General features: G+C 40.0%; 1 protein-coding gene across 2 annotated transcripts in view; it reads left to right on the plus strand.

Moving 5' to 3' along the window:
- The window catches only part of LOC108668866 (abnormal cell migration protein 10), a 65,780-nt gene that overhangs the window by 40,468 nt on the left and 4,448 nt on the right, over positions 1-20,864 (plus strand). The window contains exons 1-9 of one of the 2 annotated variants that reach the window (XM_018156124.2): positions 14,970-15,459; positions 16,245-16,515; positions 17,780-17,896; positions 18,027-18,131; positions 18,623-18,750; positions 19,046-19,283; positions 19,574-19,770; positions 19,952-20,137; positions 20,400-20,567. In XM_018156124.2, coding sequence (XP_018011613.1) covers positions 15,364-15,459; positions 16,245-16,515; positions 17,780-17,896; positions 18,027-18,131; positions 18,623-18,750; positions 19,046-19,283; positions 19,574-19,770; positions 19,952-20,137; positions 20,400-20,567 — 1,506 coding nt within the window. In that variant the 5' untranslated portion in view covers positions 14,970-15,363. Of the gene's footprint in view, positions 1-14,969; positions 15,460-16,244; positions 16,516-17,779; positions 17,897-18,026; positions 18,132-18,622; positions 18,751-19,045; positions 19,284-19,573; positions 19,771-19,951; positions 20,138-20,399; positions 20,568-20,864 lie in introns of those variants that run through there. The other variant, XM_018156123.2, reaches the window with a different exon arrangement.

The following is a 20,864-nucleotide window of genomic DNA, read 5'->3' on the forward strand; positions in this document are numbered from 1 at the left end:
CATCTGATTATGTTTCGCTGTCAGCAGTTGCATCAATATCAATATCGTGTATCTTTACCAGGAATGCTAGGTGATCCAATCCTGACGAATGTGCAGCTGTCACAGACATAGCTTTAGGAACGCTCCTGGTCCCGCTCCAGCGGTGTTCGATAATTGAGCTGATCCAGAGACCCATCAATGGGTCCTAACAGAACGAGACTCATTAATTGGTCCTATAACACAGCGAGACTCATTAATCTTGAGCTCAACGTGATGGCCACATAGATGAGTCCAGAGCTAGACGTGCTGGCTGCCTTGTGTCGTGAAAATGAAAATTGGCCGCTTCAGTTTCTCCCATGCTTCATTCGAGTCTGACCCGTAAATCTGACTACGAAGGTTCAATGCCAGGTGTGAGGTTTTTTAGTTTCATTTCGGCTTTCGGATCTGTTTCATTTTGCCTAAACTCTATTAATTACTCGTTATTTAGTAATTATATCGTTATTTTGATAAGCGTACGTGTAGTATCGACGATCGACGTGTTTGTTGTGAGCAAAGCGAATCCCAAGTATTTTGGTTCCCGGCGTTTCCGTTTCGAGCACAATCTTGTTTTAGTTTTAATGTATCTCTTGGAATTGTTAGTATTAACATTTATTTATTATGTGTGAGCGCGGTAGAGTTTCTAAGGTCCGTTTTGACATCGTCTAACACTAACTCATCAAGCGAACGTTAAAATGAGAAATTGTGCCTGCCCAAAATGCAAGGGAAATGAAATTGTGCCTGCCCAAAATGCAAGGAGTTGATTCAATTAAGAAGGAATTAGGGGATTGAAAGGGCGATCACTGGCAGTTTTATGGCGTGAGGAGCTTCATGTGAGCTGCAGGGCTGCGAGCGCGAGAATATTTCATGCTTATTAAAGAGACGCTCGCCTCGCCTAGCCGGGCCCGCTGCCTGGCTGCTGCTGCTGCTGCAGCTCGCATCGCGACCTCTGATTGATTTGTCAATGCCGACTGCGTTATTATGCAGTCTTACGGTAATATTATAATTCATTTGTTTTATATTTTCCAATGATGAGAATGCTTTACTGACTTCGATTTTGAACTGCTTCGAGTTTATGCTTTGTGTCTTTAACGGGAAAAGTTAGTTAGCGGAAGTTATTTTCGTGTAGGCGAGTTAATTTATTGCTTGAATTTTTTTTAGGCCAATAGTGACTGAATAAATCGCTATTTTTTTACAGAATTCACAAAAAATTTCAGGCGGCAAGACGTTGATTACACTAATTTAACTAAGTATAAGCTCTCGAAAGCAAAGTATTGCAGACAAATATATATTACGTTCTTTGCAATGAATCTATTAGGACGCTGCTTCGTAAGTTACACGTTGAGTCATTTACATTACAATCGTTAACTGTGGCCTATTTCTCGAGCCCTCATTGCACCTCAACTTCGTTTTCCGTTCTCTATCGATTCAGTCACTTATGTGTTGCTGTTGTTGCTGAACTGGTTGGGGGTGAGTGGAGCTTTCTGCTCCACTCGGCTCAGCCGTGTTGCAGTTGTTGCTGAAGTGGTTGGGGGTGAGTGGAGCTTTCTGCTCCACTCGGCTCAGCCGTGTTGCAGTTATTGCTGAAGTGGTTGGAGTGAGTGGAGCTTTCTGCTCCACTCGGCTCAGCCGTGTTGCAGTTGTTGCTGAAGTGGTTGGGGTGAGTGGAGCTTTCTGCTCCACTCGGCTCAGGCGTGTTGCAGTTGTTGCTGAAGTGGTTGGGGTGAGTGGAGCTTGCTGCTCCACTCGGCTCGGCCGTGTTGCAGTTGGGTGTGATCAGAGTTAGCTGCTCCCCTCGGCTCAGTCGTGTTGCAGTTAATGCTGAAGTAGTTGGGGGTGAGCAGAGTTAGCTGCTCCCCTTGGCTAGGCCGTGTTGCAGTTGTTGCTGAACTGGTTGGGGGTGAGCAAAGTTTTCTGCTCCCCTCGGCAAAGCCGTGTTGCATTTTGGGGTGAGGAGCTTGCTGTTCCCCTCGGCTCAGCCGTGTTGCAGTTGGAGGTGAAGAGTTTGCTGTTCCCCTCGGCTTGGCAGTGTTGCAGTTATTGCTGAAGTAGTTGGGGTAGATCAAAGTTTTCTGCTCCCCTCGGCTCAGTCGTGTTGCAGTTGGGGGTGAGTGGAGCTTGCTGCTCCCCTCGGCTCAGCCGTGTTGCAGTTGTTGCTGAAGTAGTTGGGGGTGAGCTAAGTTTTCTGCTCCCCTCGGCTCAGCCGTGTTGCAGTTGGGGGTGAGTGGAGCTTGCTGCTCCCCTCGGCTCGGTTGTGTTGCAGTTGTTGTTCGTAATTGACAAAGGGAAGGACAAGCACTGTTACTCGTAGGTCGCCGCGTGAGCGCTGGCTGGCGTGTTGGGTGTTCCAGGCTCTTGCAAGTCGATTCTCATTATAGTTTCTGCATCTTAATTTGTGATTGAGTGAATGCTATTATTAATGATTTTAAATCACTACCCCAATGATTAGATGCTATTAACTTAGTGTTTATATCATTTGGAATAAATTCGTAATTTCTGCTGATGGGGAATTTCCCAACACTTGATTAATGAAGTTTCCCTGGAGACCATAAAGGATTTTTACTTCTGTTTGTTAACCGATGTGAAGTCTTCTTTTTTTTAGTCATGACAAGTGTTGGAAATTCTAACGACTGTTTGGTGAAGTCCAGTCCATTGTGTCGTAAGGTTTGACATTTATTCACCGTGCATAACTTTCCTGTAATTGTCTATCGAATATTTTCAGCCCTTCGTTAAATGACGTAAAATCTAATGTAATCCTGGTAACGTTGAAGCTATCAGGATTCGCTTGATTTGCTCTCTTGAAATTAAAATAATAATCAGAAATGCCATGTGTGACTAAAATGCATATTGTGGGTTTCTGAATTTGATCTCAAATTGGACAGAATTACTGAAATAAGTTGTATTACATGCAGTTGACTGGGTTTTTCCATAAGGATATATATTTTATAAATAAGAGGAGCGGTATATTTGTACGTTCTTAAGTAGGCCTGAACTATAAAGTTACACTTCTTACTAATTCACACTTGGCGAATATTGCATTTCTTCAGCTCACTCATGTTGAATGTAATGCATCTCTTTCTGCGTTAATTTTTTACACATTTTCTCGGAAATTTGTGACTGTTTTGATGTTTTTTTGTGTCAAAATAATAAGTACATTTTTTTTCTCAGTGCCTCATACGTTTATCTGCAACTTTTTGAGCCTATTTTGATTACTTATGTATGTTTTCTTTTTCCCAACAGGTAAGCCATATGGAGACGTTGCATCGCCTTGTGCTATTGGCAGAGCTACACGTATACAGTAATGTAATTTACTTGCGGTCCACTGCGCTGCATCGTTGAACAACTCCACAAACCTGTCTACTGTTCCTTCAAATGCCTAGAGCAGTTGACTGCACGGCCTTCTTTCTAGCGCAGACATTTCCTCAAATGTGTCTATTCATTTGTGTAGCTGCCATCTTAGTGCCTGGAAAGACCTAGTTGATCTAGATGCGCATGTGAAGTGTACTATAACGAGCTGTCATTATTTATGAAACGATTTTACTGTCGAAGCATCTCGTGCCTGAATATACTTGCAATTACGTAAAGACTATTCCATTGATTACATCCCCATTTTATTAAAATTACTCGTCATAGCGCTCTCAGAATATTACTTCATGCAATAGTAATTTCTTCACGAGTGATTATTGACTCGCATTTTTTCAATATATGCCTGGGTACATTGGTACATTCCATAATTGGTTGTAGTGTTAGTAAAGATGATTAGAAATTTATGACTTACAATATGTTCACACACACTTCAGAATGTTTCAATGTATGGCTCGGAAAAAGCAATTTCAGTATTTTTTATTATCACTGTTCCAAGTGTGTGCACAACGATGTCGGGCGCGGGCGTTCTTCCGTCGCTCCCCTCGTGCGTGTTTACTTGCTCTTAGTGAAATGTTTCATGTTATACCCGTGGAGTTTTGCTATTGTTGCGACAGGTATTGATGGAAAAGATGGGTTACGAGCGCACTAAGACAGGCTTTCCAAGAGCTCACCCGCTGTTTATGTAACTCATTAAAAGTTATCGCAATATTTGTAACCTCCTTGATTGGCATCTATCACGTTCCATAACTAATAAATGCTTCTCTACTAACTTCTCGTATATTTGCTGCTGCATCTGCTCTCAGTAGGTCATAAAGATCTGATGAAAAGGGTTCCTGCGCATGTTTTTATTTCCCTTCTTTGACTTTCCATAATTGCCGATATGTTTGCACGTTGGCCTTCTAATATCGTGCTCGATGAACTGATCTTGCTAATAAATTTTGAATTTGTTGTAGCTATGTTACACTTTATTCTTGTTTTTGCCAATTATTGGCTACCAAAAAATTACAAATGACCAATTCTAGGCTACCCTCAAGGCTCTGCTTCAGCCAGCGTGAAACTGTACATGTGCTTTGGTACTGACAACTGTATGCACTGTAGTTCTTATCAACAAACAGCCTATTCAAATGGAATATTTTTTCTTGCATAATAGTTTTCGGATGGTGAATCCATGTGCAGGGAATGTATGGTAATTTGAACTTCTAAGTTTGTTTCCTTCTGCGTGTTGTAATTTCCCAATTTATTTTATTCGTTGGTCATTCGGCTGTTTTTAAAACATGCTCGGGTTAACACGTTAACTACAGTTTTTTTACTTTCTTAGAGTAGGTTATTTTTTGTTCAGCATCATTCTGAGCAAACTAAACATTTCCGATATTCTAATTTTGATTTTTATCGCACGATTATTTTCCTCCTTTTTATAGTGTGTTGAGATCAAGGTCTTCATAATAATTGAAATTCTACCCGCATCGACTGATTTTCTTTCATTAGGCTGGGATGGCATGAAATTTTGCAATTCTTTCAAACTTGAGGTATGTGTTCACTCATCTTGTGTAAGATGTAACCAGACTCGTCTGACAGTCTCATACAGTTTCCATTCAACGCTGAACAGTTTAATCTAGAGGGGCGCAAGTGCAGTCTGGGCTTGACAGCTGAATGTAGCTCGGCTTACGCTCCTCCATGTTGAGTGATCTTAAGACTTATTTACGCTTAATGAGTACCGATGCAATTTCGTGGCGCTAATTTGCTGCCATTTGTGAAGTAGAATTAAATGCTTGCGACTAAAGAGACAAATAATTGTGATTCGTTTCATAAACCATCATGCTGCTAATCACAAAAATTTCTGATCGCAATAAAGTGCGCTGAAACAAGACATCAATCCTCTAGTGGGAATTTCAATGCACTAGTGCATAGGAAATCGATTTATTAATGAATATTCTGATAGTTTTTAATCCCTGAAAGTTTTAAACCCAGCCAAATAACAATTACGGGCAATGTGAGGTCAGTCAATGCCACCATTCAGAAGACAACTCACGTGAATAAGGACATATCGGAAGCGAAGTGTCCACTTTACAGGCGTATACATTACCCTCAAATAGACGGTGACCGTAAGCAGGCGTTTACGTCATTGGCATTGTATATACGTTCTTTGTTACGCCAACATGTTCAGCCGCTTCTCGGAATGACTGAAAAAAATTCTCGGGCTCGTATGGGACGCTGTCAGCACTAACTATATGTTCACGGTAGCATGCATCATATTTTGTTGCTGTCGCGATGAAGCTTGATATGACTAGGAATGAAATGTAATTTGGAGTGAAAAAGTTAATCAGGTTCAAGAGACAAAGTAAAGACAATTGCGCAAATTTTCTTGAAATTGCGGAGGAATAAACCTAAGAGGAATCATGTCGTATGCTTGACATTACTCTCAAGGCAGTGAGCCGGCACGTTCGGTTGACACCCTGATTCCGTCCAATTTTTTTTATTGCATTGCAATCATTTTAGTGGCGCGTGTTAACTAAACACGAAAGTCAGTTTGAATCCATTTTCGTGCCCCTACAGTCTTATTTATAATATGAAAAGCGAAACACTGTCTTGGTCGTACGACTAGATCAATTTCTCAGGCGACTTTCACACTCTGCAGTTACTTGCAACGCGTAATTTAGCTCGTCTTAAATAAATAGTAATCCTTCAAAGAATTTATGAGATTAAATTATCAAATTTCAAACACAATCGTACAATAAGCCACAATATCAGGTTACATTGCATAGAAAGCTTCTCAACACGACATGGACAACAGTTAGGTACTAGGCTGCGTTACTGTACGGCACCAACGAGCAGCGTTTAGTATACGTCAAATTGGTTTAAAATCTTTTGAGCCGTTAACTGCTAACGGAACCGTGCGAGTCTCAATCTATACGGTTGAATATTAATATTAACATTGCAATATATCTGAATCTTTTTTTCCTCAAATGGTCCATATGGTAAATTTGTCTTTAATGTGAAATTTCGCTCCTGTATGTAATAAATTCTCCTTTGTTGTTGTTGCTTCATTTTACAGGTGCAATTAAAGCACAAAAGCTTCTGCGCTCCTTTATTGAAACCATTTATAAGCTCCAAAAATCATAAAGAATAAAAGTCTTGCTTCGGAACAATCAAGAGTTCACTTCTAGCTACGATGTGTATTCGTGTTTGCCAGCGAGCTGTCTAATGAGCATCTGCCATTGATTATTAGCCTTCCGCCTGCTCTGATTTGCTGCTTTATAAGGAATGTTGAGCTGAGGGCCGTTCTTTCGGGAGAATGTAATGACTATGAAGCGAGCGTGGACGACAACTTGTCAGGATCATATTCGGGAGTAGATAGATCGGATCTACCTTCAGTTCTCCTCATAATCTCCTTCTTTACTGTAGTCTGCAAACACTCATCACAGCTTTCGTCCTCGCATAACCCAAGTTTTCCAGTTATATACCTATTCTGCCTGATTGAATTTTCCTTATGTTTTCGCCTATAACTCTTATCAATCAGGTCTTAATGTACATGAAATTTTTATATAAATCCGTGAACACCTGAAGTTTATCTATGCGTTTGCTGCCATTGGATCCGCTGCCATTGATCGATGTTGCTATCAGGAACGGACAACAACTGCCGCTTGTAATCTTCTTAAGCTCCCCTGAAGCTGTGCCATCTCTCCCTCTCGATCTGTTGCAGTAAATAAAAAATCCTCGATACGATGGGAGCGTTAAAGCATCGAGTGCTATGACTCCTGTGCAGTTCTCGTGGGTTAGTTTAGTACTCGACGAAATGAAGAAAACTCTATGTACGCTTTAGATGCACACGCATTGCAAACGTGCTGAAGATAATGTAACTTGTTGACCACACATACGCAATGCACGATGATTCCTCTCTGAAAGTGTCGCTCAAGCGTATGCTCGAACTTGACTAGTCATGTAATTTTGTATTCAGTCCGCCATTTAATTGATCATTTAAGTCTTAGTTTGTTGCATTTCCGGTTGTTAATGCCTCTTATTTAGTTGTATATCTTGGTAAGTTCTGTCAAATTAACGCCGCATGCGTCAGTTGAACGCCTCTTTTTAGCATCAGAGCTAACTTTGCAAAGAAGTTAGCCTTGAAGTAGACGCTCCAGACGCAACTTTGACAAATTGCTCAGAAGACTCAACATATTCCTTAAAACTTGCGCGTTTGTGCCACGGGTCTTATAGCGTACGAAGTTAGCAATAAGACCGATATATCAATGACAGGGGACTACCTTGAGTCTAAATGTATCTTAGTCAGTTTACTGATATATAATCATGTCTCGCATACATCCTGCACATGTCACGTAATTTTTTTCTGTTCCCAAAAAATTCTGATCAGCAGCTGGGCCAGGGTTCCTGTGTTTTTCCCCGTGTCGTGACTTTGCTGCTTGTTACTGACTGATAATCGGAAAGTACTTAACGAAATTGCACACCTCAAATAAAATTTTGAAATCTAAATAAATTTTTTAATAGTTTCATTGTCATAAGATTCCGTCATCTTTCCGTCATCGAAAGAAAGATTACGACAGATTCCGTCATCTTTCGTAATCTTTCTTGTCATTTTTTTATTTTGTATTCATGGGTAATTTGTGATTCAAGCGATCATTTGATCTTATTATTAGGTGAAATTGTCGTCCCAGATTTTCCATGGCTTTGTTTTGTTGGAAGTAATGGAGATACCGTTTACCTTCGTTCAGTTTTACTTTGGTGATCAGGATGACGTTTTTGTTAAACTTCTATACTTATTACGTTATACATCTTTACATATTGTTCGATTTTTGTGCGCTCGCTCTTTGTTTATTAACATTTCATGTAGAATTCACTATTATTAACTTTAATTGTACGTTATGTTCGATTTCTTGAGGCTTCACGCATATTTTGTTTCTTTTTTTTATTTTCGGTTCATCTCAGAAAGTGTTCGCTACTTCTATTTTTGCTCCCTCCAAATTGAGTTTCCTTGCACACATTCACGTCACTATAAAGAGGCAGCGGCCGCGGCTCTCACGGAATATTGCCCCTGCGCTGATGAACGGCAAATTTTTAGTCGTTTCTGAGAACATTTTTTAATACCGTCCCATATACGGTTACCTTGATTGGGTTCGGACGTCGAGATCGATTCATTAGCATCTATTGCATTTCAATTTTGTATTATCGATTGCCAATTGTTTACTTTCAAGTTAACCAGACTTAAGTGTATATTCTACGAAATTTTAACTAATTTCTCTTGCCTCAAAGAATTTCAGATAATAACTGCTCATCTCCTTCCTGTGTGCGTTTCGTTTACACTTGCAATCGGGCCAGTAAGTTTGAAATTGGTATTTCAATTTAATCTTTCTGAGCTTACATGTACACGTCAATATACAACTTCGTATGTAAATGCAGGCATATATTCATCTGCACTGGCACTCACTATTTAGCACCAAACATTTTGAGCTGTTTCTCGAACAGTCGTAGGCTGGAATTTGGGACTGACAATGCTTCTCTTTCGCTCGCATTCCCTTTTCGAATTTCATCGGGATCGATGAGCGAACACCGCTGCCGCATTACGGCTGAATGTCATTGCTGCTTCTAAGCTCACATCGCTATGACTGAGTTCCTTCTAACATCTTTGCACAAATCTCCACCAAATAGATCCTAAAACTTCTGTTCTATCATTTAGGATTGAATTTATCAAGTAGCAAGCCTCACACTTGCATATGTCGTATTGTATATATAAATAGTTCATTGATCAATAATATTTATGGTTTTTATTGTTATATTTTTGGTTTTAAACAATTCTTTCATTACAAATGAGCGCACTCTTGAAGTTCGTAAGTACAAATTATTCTTCTTTCCCAACGTTTACCCCTAATTGGCAGCGCTGCAACCCTGGACTTCTCGTTATTGGCTCGAAATTTTATGCGGTTTGTGTAGCCAAGTTTCTTATGAAAAACCGTTTTTTCGAGAATACCTGGTACTCTAAAGCTCATGCAGTTCATTCCTATCAGACCTGCAAGGCCGGCTCTCTTCCTTGCCGTTTGCACGCACCAGGGCTTTTAGAACTCATCAGTTGGCTACTGCAGGCATCGTTTTATCGAGCCAAGCAATCACGAGATGCTCTCGGCCAGGGCCTCAAGCCGGTCAGTGGCGGTCACTTCTGTCGAGTTGCGGCCGGTCCATTAAGACAGAAATCTGCCAGCTTATCACGACAACGCTGGCGGCCCCAAGATCCACTTCGCACATCTACAACGGTATCTGTTATGTGCACGATTATAGAAAACTGGTTTACGCAAGTGTGATTACCTCTTTAAGTGTTATTAATAACTCAAATTGGTGCTGCACCGTGCACCTACTTAAAAAGCAGCCCATTGACCCACATGTGCCGAATTTTTAATGTAAAACACTCCAGTTGTTTAACACCCAGAAATAAAACATCGATGAAACTTTCTGCATAATAATATACCCATTTTATGTTATTACTTACGACTTAGAATACATTAATACTGGGTTAAAGTCATCAAGAAAATATTTATTCATACCTCTTAAACAAATCTGATATATGAATATTGAATAACATGAATACAGTAAAGATCTGGGAAAATTTAATTCAATACATACTTTGCTCTATTATGACGTATCTATGGTGAAAAAAGTGGAATTATTGAAATAAACGTACGCAAAATGTAGTTATGTAGCTTACCCCCTTGGTTTTTGGGTAAAACCCAAGTATGACAAACGATTTAAATTCAAATAAAATGAATAAAATTTTTTGTTCAAAATTAAGTCATTGAATTTAACAGATAAAAACTTACTGCTCCATTTGCGTAACACTCCGCGGGAGTGCAACATAATTCTGCTCAGACGGTGTACAGTAAATGGAGCGCCCCTACTCCCCTACAAGTCTGCCAAATATACCACTGCCATTGAGTCCAGAATGATGATCGCGCGGCGCTCATTCAGATATTTTGGTGAACTCGCCCCGCTGCCCAACCCTATCATCTGGTTAGATTTTTCAATCTTCAAGATGGTTATTTCAGCGGTTATTTGACTTATCTAGTGATTACGTGGCTTGGGTGACCTCTTTATCAGGCTGACTCTGCCACGCCCCTCGCTTCCGTGCGGGAAGCCCCATGCTTGTCAGGGATCTCTTCTGTAGGCCTAGGGTTGACTTAGTCTTCGACGAATTATTTTATGACTGTTATGAACTGTGCTTCCTTCCCCTCATCCAGGTATTTGAGGAGCCAAAGCAAGATTTAAATTTTACTTTTCGTTATTTATATAGTTTCGCTTGAAAATGATATAGCGCATCAACTTTCGTCCGTTCGTAAAATATATTTGAATCGAATTTATGTATTCGTGGACTGGTGCAGCTGGATTTTCTAGCATAGTAAAATTTTGTTACATTCCTTTAAATTTTTCTTAACTGTCAATATATCCAGTACGGCTTCTCATTCTGGCCCATCATTATATTTTTTTGCCAGAGATTGATTTAAAACTGCCAAACTTATCCAGCCCCTTAATTTTGAATGTTCGATTTTGTTCAATTCATCCGGTTCTGAAAAATGCCTGAACAGTTTTCTACTATTGCTGATGTCCAGTTCAATTAAACCATTTATATTCAATGGCACGACTGTGTGCCTAAGTTGTTACCGTGATCTATTAATTCAGTCGACGTGAAATTACTTACGGTTGAGTTAAATGCCGAAAGTGAGGAACTTTGAAACACGAGAACTGAATTAGATTTAGACAAATGATCCTTTACCTTCACGGAAACTTTTTTGTTTTTTGTGTGTTGCTGCTTTCTTTCGATGGCTGTAATATCTTCTGCTGAACTGATTTATTTCATGATTGAGGACAAAATTGCCGGCGAAAATTTTATCAATTTCATATGAATTTACCTTAAGCTATTCAATTTACCTTAAGCTAATGAAATGATCTCTACCAGCGCCGCTGATCTAATTTTTCATTAACAATATTTTCGCAAAAAAATATAATAAATAAATTAACGTAATGTTATTACAACTTTGTCGCAAGGTTAGGACTCAGAACCGAAAATAAAAAAGTTCTGGCTTTAATTCGTATAAAGTTCGATACATTAGAATGAGGAAGATTGTACGTTTATTCCTTGAGTTCCGAAGTAATCAGCCGCTGAGCTCGATAGTTACAAGTAACAGACAGAGTTCTCATTATTGTAACCGGTGGTAGAGTGTCTACGCGAGGCCCGTCTAGTTATTTTTTACACACCTTTTAGCGAAGCTAGAAGTGGTTTCATCGTCGAGACGCAGGACATTGGGAAGCCTAGGCGCCACCGTGCCGAGGGTAGAATTTCCTTCCTTCCTGTCCTTACATCTTTTTCTGGACCTTCTGTCCTATAACAAGGACACGTTCCTTTCCGTAATTGATCCTGCGAGACACCCCACGCGCCAGGTGAACTGAAATAAACAGCTGTCTGTTGTTCATAAGATTCAACGTGGACGGTAGTTGATGGTTATCTTATCATTTCTTTTCTTTCCTAATATTATTATTCACTTGTAGATTTGACTTGTGTTCAGCTCTGTGCTTGCATATGCGCACCGTGCAGCAACTGACAATAGCAAAATTGTGTTTTTCGTGTTGTCTGTTATTATTTTGGATTCGCCATTTAGATGTCATTATATATTGATTCGCGACTTGAAACAACTCATTTGCGATCAGTGTTATTGCCATTGATGAAAAATATCCTCGATGGATTGTAGTGAGGACGCCTCTTTTGTCCGTGGACCAGTTCAACCAAAAAGCTTGTGGCCAGAGCAGCACTGCGTAGCACCGCACGCCTCCAAGCTCCGCGCAATGTTACTCCTAAATGATCCCCCGCTGACAGAGAGCTCGTCGTCAGCCAGCGGGAAATCCGACATACATAACAAAATTGCTGTCTAAAATTACAGACCGAGAAAAAATGACAAAAGTAAATTTATTAATGAGATAACTTATACTGGAGAAAAGTTTCCAAACCCTAATTGGATTAGAGGGTAGCGTGAGACAGGCGTTTCAGTGTAAACTTTTCCCTCTCATATTTAACGTATTCCTGTTGTTCATCGTCAGGAGCGAGATGCATGCACTTGCCCTTTCCCCGAATCGGTCACAGTCCGTTATGTAGGCTTGCGTCATTGAGTTGGTCGCGGCCGCTTGGCGACACGCCTCGTCGCATGCAGACCATTGTTCGGTGCTGGCATTAGTGCCCCCCAATACCTGGAATAACTGCTTGCACCTGGACCTTGTGTGGGGGTGAGAACCTTCACGTGGGCTGTAGAGTATAAGTAAGAAATAATTTAATTTATTGTCGTGTCCTGACTTAGAATGAGATCTTCAATTTGAAAAAATTCTGTAATGTAAGCAAGAAAGATGCATAGATTTATCTAAAATTTCCACGCGTGTTTGTCTATCAACCATGAAATAACTATTAAAAAATCGAGTGATGTGATATTGAAAGCAAGTAAATTACTAATATTTTTATTTGTATTCAATTTTGCTTTAGTTGCAAATTTTCACTACACTGATGACTTTTCTCACACTATTTTGGTTTTACCGTAATAAATATAGCTCGTACAATTCTCACGTTTCAGGAGCATCCGCTGAAATGTACCGTTGTCGCACGTGAGAGGAGCGAGTTTACCGCGGGCCTTATATTCTCTCATGACTAACCGGATGTGAATGCAATATGTATAGTATTTCTGCTTGCTCTTTGAGTCAGGCTTGGCGGCCTCACTACGTCATCAGAGCTGCGCGGGCGGAGCTTAGCTTGGTGGCTTGATTGCGTAGCACTTGTGCGGTTACCAGCTCTACGTACAACCAATTGCGATGTGCCAATAAATCCTGTTACATTGTGCACTTACGAGCATGATATTTATATTATTTTATTTTTCTCATTGATCCGACTTGGGGGTAGTTTAATGATTATTTTGATTAAACAAATTGTCCATAACGTATACGTCATCCGCATGAGACGTCATGTTAGAGACACAAGGCCTTGTGGAGCAGTAGCTCTGCTGCCACACTCAGTGCCGCGGTGTGGCGTGTCGGTGTAGGTGCGCTTGTATGTCAGTGCAGCATTATTATCAATTGCAATCGTGTCTAGTGTGCTCATTACATAGAACTTTTAATGTCAAATTTCCATGATGTGACATTGTCAACTGTTGTATTTAGTTCAACATTAAAAAAATTAGCTACTGGTGATCGATAACGTTTTTTCTGCTCCTCCATTATTGAATACGTTTATAAATATCCCTTCCTGTCTTGTGTGTTGTGTGTTAGACGGCATTATCATGTTTTAATTAAAATCGCATGTATTGTCTGGGTTAGAAGGTATTTGAAGTATACAAACTACCATCAAGTTTGTGCACAACAATTGGGCGCCCGACGTCGGGCTCGTGCACCAGTATTGCTTTCGCTTGTCTAGACCATTCCTATTAGTCGGCCATTGTTCACGTATCTATTAGTATTCAGCAGCACGCTGCTGGAAGACTTGTGTGATATTGTTATTTAGCGAGAAAACGTTTTTTCTGACTTTGAGGAACCTATTTTATTTCGACATGTAGATAGTTTATTAATTTTTCATTCAATTGGGCTGGTGATTTTTGCTATAGGATGTGGACATCATCCAGTGCTTAGAACGACTGCTTCCGTCGGGTGCCTTGCAGTTGCGGTGCAACTTATAATTATTATTTAGAGGCTACATGAATGAATCTAGCCAATTCTCCGGAATGTATTTTGCTTCGTTCTCAACAAATTTGGATCATCACGCGTACAATGGTGTTAAAGAAATATTCGAAATGGTCATAATAACAAATTCGAATTGAAACCGACACGATGGGAGTAATGATGATTGTTCGCCATACTGAATAATTGTGTTTTCTCGCGAAAAGTCAGGTGGCATCAACTTAACAACGTTTAAATAAAAATGAGCTACTTCTCAATGTTATTTTCGTTGTTACAAATTGTGCTGTGAAACCAAGTCGCCCTTCGTGTATCTTTTCGTCGTGTTCTTCTCAAACCTTGCGATTGATATTTTTGAATATCACTTTCATTATTATAAATATTCGAATCTGCGACACGATTTAGAATAAATTATTTTTCCATCGTAACTACTAGTCTCAATAGACATGGCTTTGACGTTATTCATTCATTCCTGATTTACTCTTTGATTGTGCGATAACCCTGCATACAATTCATTATTTGGGGCTTAACATTCACTGTAATCGTTAGTTTGCGTTGAGTGTACCTCGTATTCAGTGAAGTCTTGCCTTCTATTATGAGTAGCTAATACTATTCGTATCAAACCAGGACAGTCTAGCCTTGAATAAAGATTTATTTGAAATATTGACGTTTTATTGGATATTTGCAGACCAAAGTGATAACCTCGATCTCATAAATGTAGTGCGTCATCATTACTGAATTTAATTAATTTGTATATCACGAAGTACTTTGTTATCTATCACCTTATCTCTGACTCAGTCCATTATCAAGCAGTGTAGGCAATGCTTGCTAAGCCTTCTAACGTCAGTCTTTATTCTGGTGAAACAGTGAGCGGTTAGTTCGCTCTTCCTTATCAATATAGAGCGCTATATGCTATATCAACTGACTGATATCTGGTACCATATCTTATGTAAAGTTCCTCTTTTTAATATCAACTCGTTTGACAGTAACTCTATTGCTTAGGATGCTTGGTGTGTCGATGTTTGGTATAATTAAATAATCGCTCCTTCTGAAATATTATCATTTCTTTCATTTCCAAGGTGAAATACTAGTCATGTACCAAAGATTATTCTAGTAACTACACACAACTTCGGAAAAGTTTTAAATCGGATTGAAAATTTCAACCTTACCAACAATTCTGCATTTCTTTTCAACAAAGCTGCAGCTCAATCTTTATTCAATTTATGCTCTTAAACATTGAGAAAACATCGCGTTGAATGCTCTACCAGAAAAGTATTTCGTAATATGACGTTGGCAGCACATCAACAGCACAGCCCCCTTGTAAACCTCGACCAACTTCTATGTGAATTCAATTCTTTCGATGTCGACAATTTATTTGAGGTAAGATACAGAAAATAACACGTGATCTTGCATTCATTTATAGTTATTACATTAAAAAAAAACTCACGATTCACATCAGTCACCCAGTGCAACAAATTCGAATGAAAGCTCAACTAAGTACGTATATTATTGCACAGTGTAAAAATCGCGTTTTTCCTCACATTTTGTTCTACGTGATTAATTCAAAATAGCATTTTAATCAATGATTTACTAGCTCACGATGGTTATAGGATCGACGTTTAGTTGTGTGTAGCTATCAGCCCTTCACGCAGGATGAGCGCTACGCTGCTGCCTCGCGGGTTCAGCGAAAGCGACAGCTGCCGCTCGCATTGCTATTTTTAAGCGGCTGCAGGGACCCTAAATTTGGCTGTTCTTGCAGCTGCCGTCCTCCAGACCTTCGTCTGCATACGGTTTACTGCAAACTGAATACAGTAGTAGGAATTTTTGATCGATTTTGAAGTAACTGAATGTTCGGTCATAAAAAAACGCAAAGCGCAACCGGCAACAACTAATTTGAAATTTGTCGATGCGCTCAAAAATTTATGTAAGTTGGAAGTCGCCAGTGACATGTAACAATTCAAAAGTTACAATATATTTGGTCCTGATTTCTCTTAATTCCGTGTAGGAGTTCAGTAGAAATCAGTTTCTGAGGAAGCCACACTCAACTTATGCTTCAAATTTCCTTCGCTTTACATATGTGCTTAGTTGTCTGGATTTTCTTCCACGTCGCTTTATTCCTCTTTTTTCATTTTAGCGAAAACTTCTATGTATTGTTTTTATTTCAGGGCCTCGATCAACCCTGCTCAGAGAGCAGAACTTCGCTGCCTTCGTCCCACGTCGCGCCTTCTTCCCCGACCCCCACCCACAGAAGCTCCTCGTCAAGCAGCAGCGCCACCACAACCATCCACAACCATGTCTTGCCCTCCACAGCCTCAACCAGCTCCTGCAGCAACAGCAGTAGCATCTCTGCAACGCCTTTTACAGGCGTCGTCAGGAGGGAGAAGCTCCACCCTCCTCGCACCGACGCCCACAGACTTTCTAAAGCTAACTTGGAAGGTAAGTCGATCGGTTACACTGGGTAATTAATTCCTTTATTTCAGCGCTGATGACAAACATAGTACAATATTATTCGCTAATTTTCTGTTGGTCAAGTCTTCGTTTGCCGTTACAATCACATGACGATGTTATCGCCTACATTTCATTATGATTATCGCTCTATAGATAAGAGCTGCCTGGGATTCCGTTGTTGGATGAGCCCCATGTGCGCTGACCAATGTGCGCATGTCGTCAGTTGTGATACATCGAAAAGAATCTTTATATCATTGACGTCTGCGGACATATATCGATGAAAGCTGTTTTAACAATTATGTTACGTCATTATTTGTAAATAATATTCGCACGACATAATAATATTCAAGATATTGCGATTATGTTAGAGATCCAATCTGAATTAAAAAATAATGTTAACTATCATGTTTGGTGCGCAGTTAATGTTCTAGTTCCGTCTTGCTATATAGGGTGAAGTGATCGTGCGTGAGACATGTTTTGCCCTATCTTAGCTGTCAGTTTGGTCTGATAACAAACCGTCTGTTGCAATGCTCTTGCCTCTGCCTCGTGTAAGTGGAGGCTCTCCTTTCAACCAAGTGATTTGCAGTGGCTTGACTTACCCTTCTTTTTATTCTTTCTTATTGGGTTTAACCAATAGATTTTTATATTTTATTCTCTTCGTGTATTTTTTACGTTTTGGTCTTGCTATTGCCGTCCACTATGAAAGCCATTTTCCGTTCACAAGTTATTACGAGTCTTCCATTGTTTTATTTGACATTTATGCCGATGGTTGAAGTGACATGATAATGATTAGGAAATATTGCACGTATAATTAAAGTGTGATTTGGTATAGGTAGTTTGTCAACCAGCGCATTTAGAGTGAAGTAATGTGTAACCACTGAGTGAAATAATGTGAGAGAGTAATGTGTTTAGAGTGAAGTATGTGTAAACACTGGGCCAGTTGATCCCAAACAAAGAAGCCTTAGACAGTATTTAAACATTTTTTTAACTGACTTGTCACGAACTGACTTTAGAACTGACTTGTCTTGATTTTTATATTTGACAGTATTTAAAGATTTTAAGAACTTACTTGCCCGGTACCTCTACTATTCTGAAATATAATGCATTTCGAAACTTTATGAATTTTGCTTGTAAGTTTATTGTAACAAGCCACTATTCTATGTTTCTACAAGTCTCTTGTCTACTGAAACCACTTATTTCCGCATCGATCAAAAGTTGCATTCTTTCTAATTTTTTTTCGTTGGTGGTTCAGACTCCGGGGATTTGGAATTGGACGCCATACTTGGAGAACTTTGCGCTCTAGGCAGCCAATTCGACCAAGAGCTCAAAGATCGCCCGGCCGAACCTCATCCGTCCAGCAGCAACACAGGTGACGTAACGGAAATAACCTGTAGATTTGATCGAAATATATAATGATAATCATCCTATCAGCAGCATTGAAACTTGACTTGCTCCATGGGATGTCATATTCATGACGTTATTTGGTAATATTCCACCAGGAGGAGCTAGAAGAATGCCGTGCACCGCGAACCGCTCGTCGCAGCAGGGCGACTCGAAGGCCAAATTTGACTGCGGTGATGGCGAGCAGCCTAATCCTGCCATGTGTAAGATGATTATTCATTATAAGTGTTGGAGAACATTTGATTTTTTGTCTTGACGTTCCCATTTGATTAATTTTTTTAAACGCTCAAGACTCATAGTACGTTACTTAATTTAGGGTGAACATTTGTATATTCTATCATTGCTGTGGTGCGACTGCGATGAATTTGTTTAATTTATTCCATTGCTGAAAAAATTCATGTTGGTATATATAATAAATGGATAATAATAGCGGTTTCAGCGTTGATTAGGCCGTTAAACCAATCACCGATTCTTAACATCGCAGAAAATTCGCAGCTTCTTGCGGTCTCGAATACGCAACTCACTGCTTCAATTTGATTATATTTAACTGCCCGGCCTCCTCGCCGATTTTGCTCAAAAGTGTCGTACAAAGCTGGGACCGAACCCGCACTTCTGTAGCAACTGGGCTAACCTGCCCACCCTGACTCACTGGGCTAACCTGCCTACCCTGACCTCATAGCTTGTTTTTCAACAGCTCGCACTGACAGTCCTGACAACGACAGCGCGTTCAGCGACTGCGTCAGCGTGCTGTCTTCAGAGAGCAGCGCCAGCAGCGGCGCCTCTAACGCCCACCGTCAGCAGCAGCTGCAGCTCGCTAATCAGGTACTAGTGTGACTTTACTTGCTGTTCTCCGCACAAAACTTCAACTAGAATCAAAACCTGAGACGTTATTATTCCTAATAGAAAACTAAAATAATTATATCGCCCAGCGAAAAATATTTTGTCAAATTTTTCCAGATGTAAGATAATGTATTTAAATCTGCAAATGAATGACAATATTGAAACGATCGACTTTTTTTACACAAACTTGAAATTTTGCACAAGCTTTAAGTCAACCGCAAGCAGCATTTCCAGGTGAATCGGCAGATCAGATAACTATTTTTCGTTATATTCTCAGGTGGACAACGCTGCTCAACTGAAAGCAGAAAAAATCAAGTTGGCGCTGGAAAAAATCAAGGAGGCGAATGTTAAAAAGCTGTTCTTGAAAGCCTTTTCCCGTGACGGTTCGAGCAAAAGTTTACTGGTAGACGAGAAGATGACCGTGGCGCGCGTCACTAGACTCCTGGCAGACAAGAACCACGTCACGATGGACCCGAAGTGGACCATCGTCGAGCACCTCCCCGACCTCTACATGGGTGCGTCTCTGAAGAACCTTTAATTTTGCGTGTTGCATTTTATTATGACGTAATAAAATATCCCTTTTTCAGTGAATGAAATCTCAATCGATCTTGAAGTCGCATTTTTTGAATCGAGTGACACATCTGCATTTTTATCGCAATGGTTTAATTGAGCAGGTAAAATGCTTTTATATTTTTTTCTTGTTGTCTTGTGCTTCTTTGCATGTTCAAGAATTGCAAAGTCGTTCCATAACTGCATTTTAAAAATTATTTCTCTACATGCGTAATGGTGTAATCTTCTGCCACAGAACGCATTTATGAGGACGACGAGATGCTCGTAGAAAATTTGCTGCTGTGGGCCCGTGACAGTCAGAATAAATTGTATTTCCTGGACCGGCCCGACAAGTACATGCTTTTCTGGCAGCCCGAGCAGTTCCTCAACGCCTCTCAGTCAACTCCTGCAGAGCCTCTTTTGGATGATGAGGCCAAAAATAATCTGATAGAAGTGAGAATTTTTACCATTGTAATTTTACTATTCGCTGACTACGTGTCTGTTTTGCACTCATTGGTGTAATCGTGTATTCTTCGACGAAAATCGTCAAGTTATCAATCGAACTAATTAAGGCCGTACCTAAACAGGCTAATGGGATGTCTTTCCTGATAATTGCCTAATACTTTTTCTTCAGGAATTTTTCTCATCCGGCTCGGTGCCTGAGGTTGAAGGTCCTCTTTTCCTGAAATCTGAGGGGAAGAAAATGTGGAAAAAATTTTATTTCATCCTTAGAGCTTCGGGCCTATACTATTGCCCGAAAGGCAAGAGCTCCAGATCATCTAAGGACCTTGTTTGCTTAGTCACTTTTGATGGAAGCCAGGTAAGGGTTGTAAATATATTTTATAACTATATATCTAGTCGAAAAATTTGATTTTCCTATAACAGTGGTCGAATAAATGGTACTCCACGTGTCCTCATTATAAGTTTTCGCAATGTTCGCTGACGATGTTTTTTGTCAGTGGACGGTTCTTCTCTCGCTTATTATCCACAAGTCTGCTGCTGAGCCACTTTGTGGCTTCTCAAAATAATGAAAGATATATACCAGTTTATGACATCGTTTATATTCCATTCACATTCGGCAGGTTTACCAAGGCGTGGGTTGGCGTAAGAAGCACAAGTCTCCCACCGACTGGGGATTCGCCATCAAGCCTGTGGCTCTGCAGTCCAAAAGCAGCAAGCACATCAAATATTTGTGTACCGACGACGCAGCTAGCATGCATCGCTGGATCACTGCTATCCGCATCGCCAAGGTGACTGTTGCTCTCGCACTTGCTTCTTAGAATTTGAGGAGTACCGACGAAGATCGTTATGCAGGATTCCTCCTGTTACCTAGCGCTTAAACTTATTTTAACAGTAGATAATTTTTAAACTTGATAATTTGCAAATTGTTTTTTATTTGGAATAAATTTTGCCCCATACCAACTGGCATTCATCAGAAGATTATGATCATTTAGATAATTCTATTAGTTTAGGAAATTAGACATCCATGTTGAAAAGGATAGACCAAGTACACAGAGCCTTGTTAAAGAAGTATAAACCCTGAGGGT

Source organism: Hyalella azteca, unplaced genomic scaffold (genome assembly GCF_000764305.2).
Source record: "Hyalella azteca isolate HAZT.00-mixed unplaced genomic scaffold, Hazt_2.0.2 contig12726, whole genome shotgun sequence".
Taxonomy (NCBI): domain Eukaryota; kingdom Metazoa; phylum Arthropoda; class Malacostraca; order Amphipoda; family Hyalellidae; genus Hyalella; species Hyalella azteca.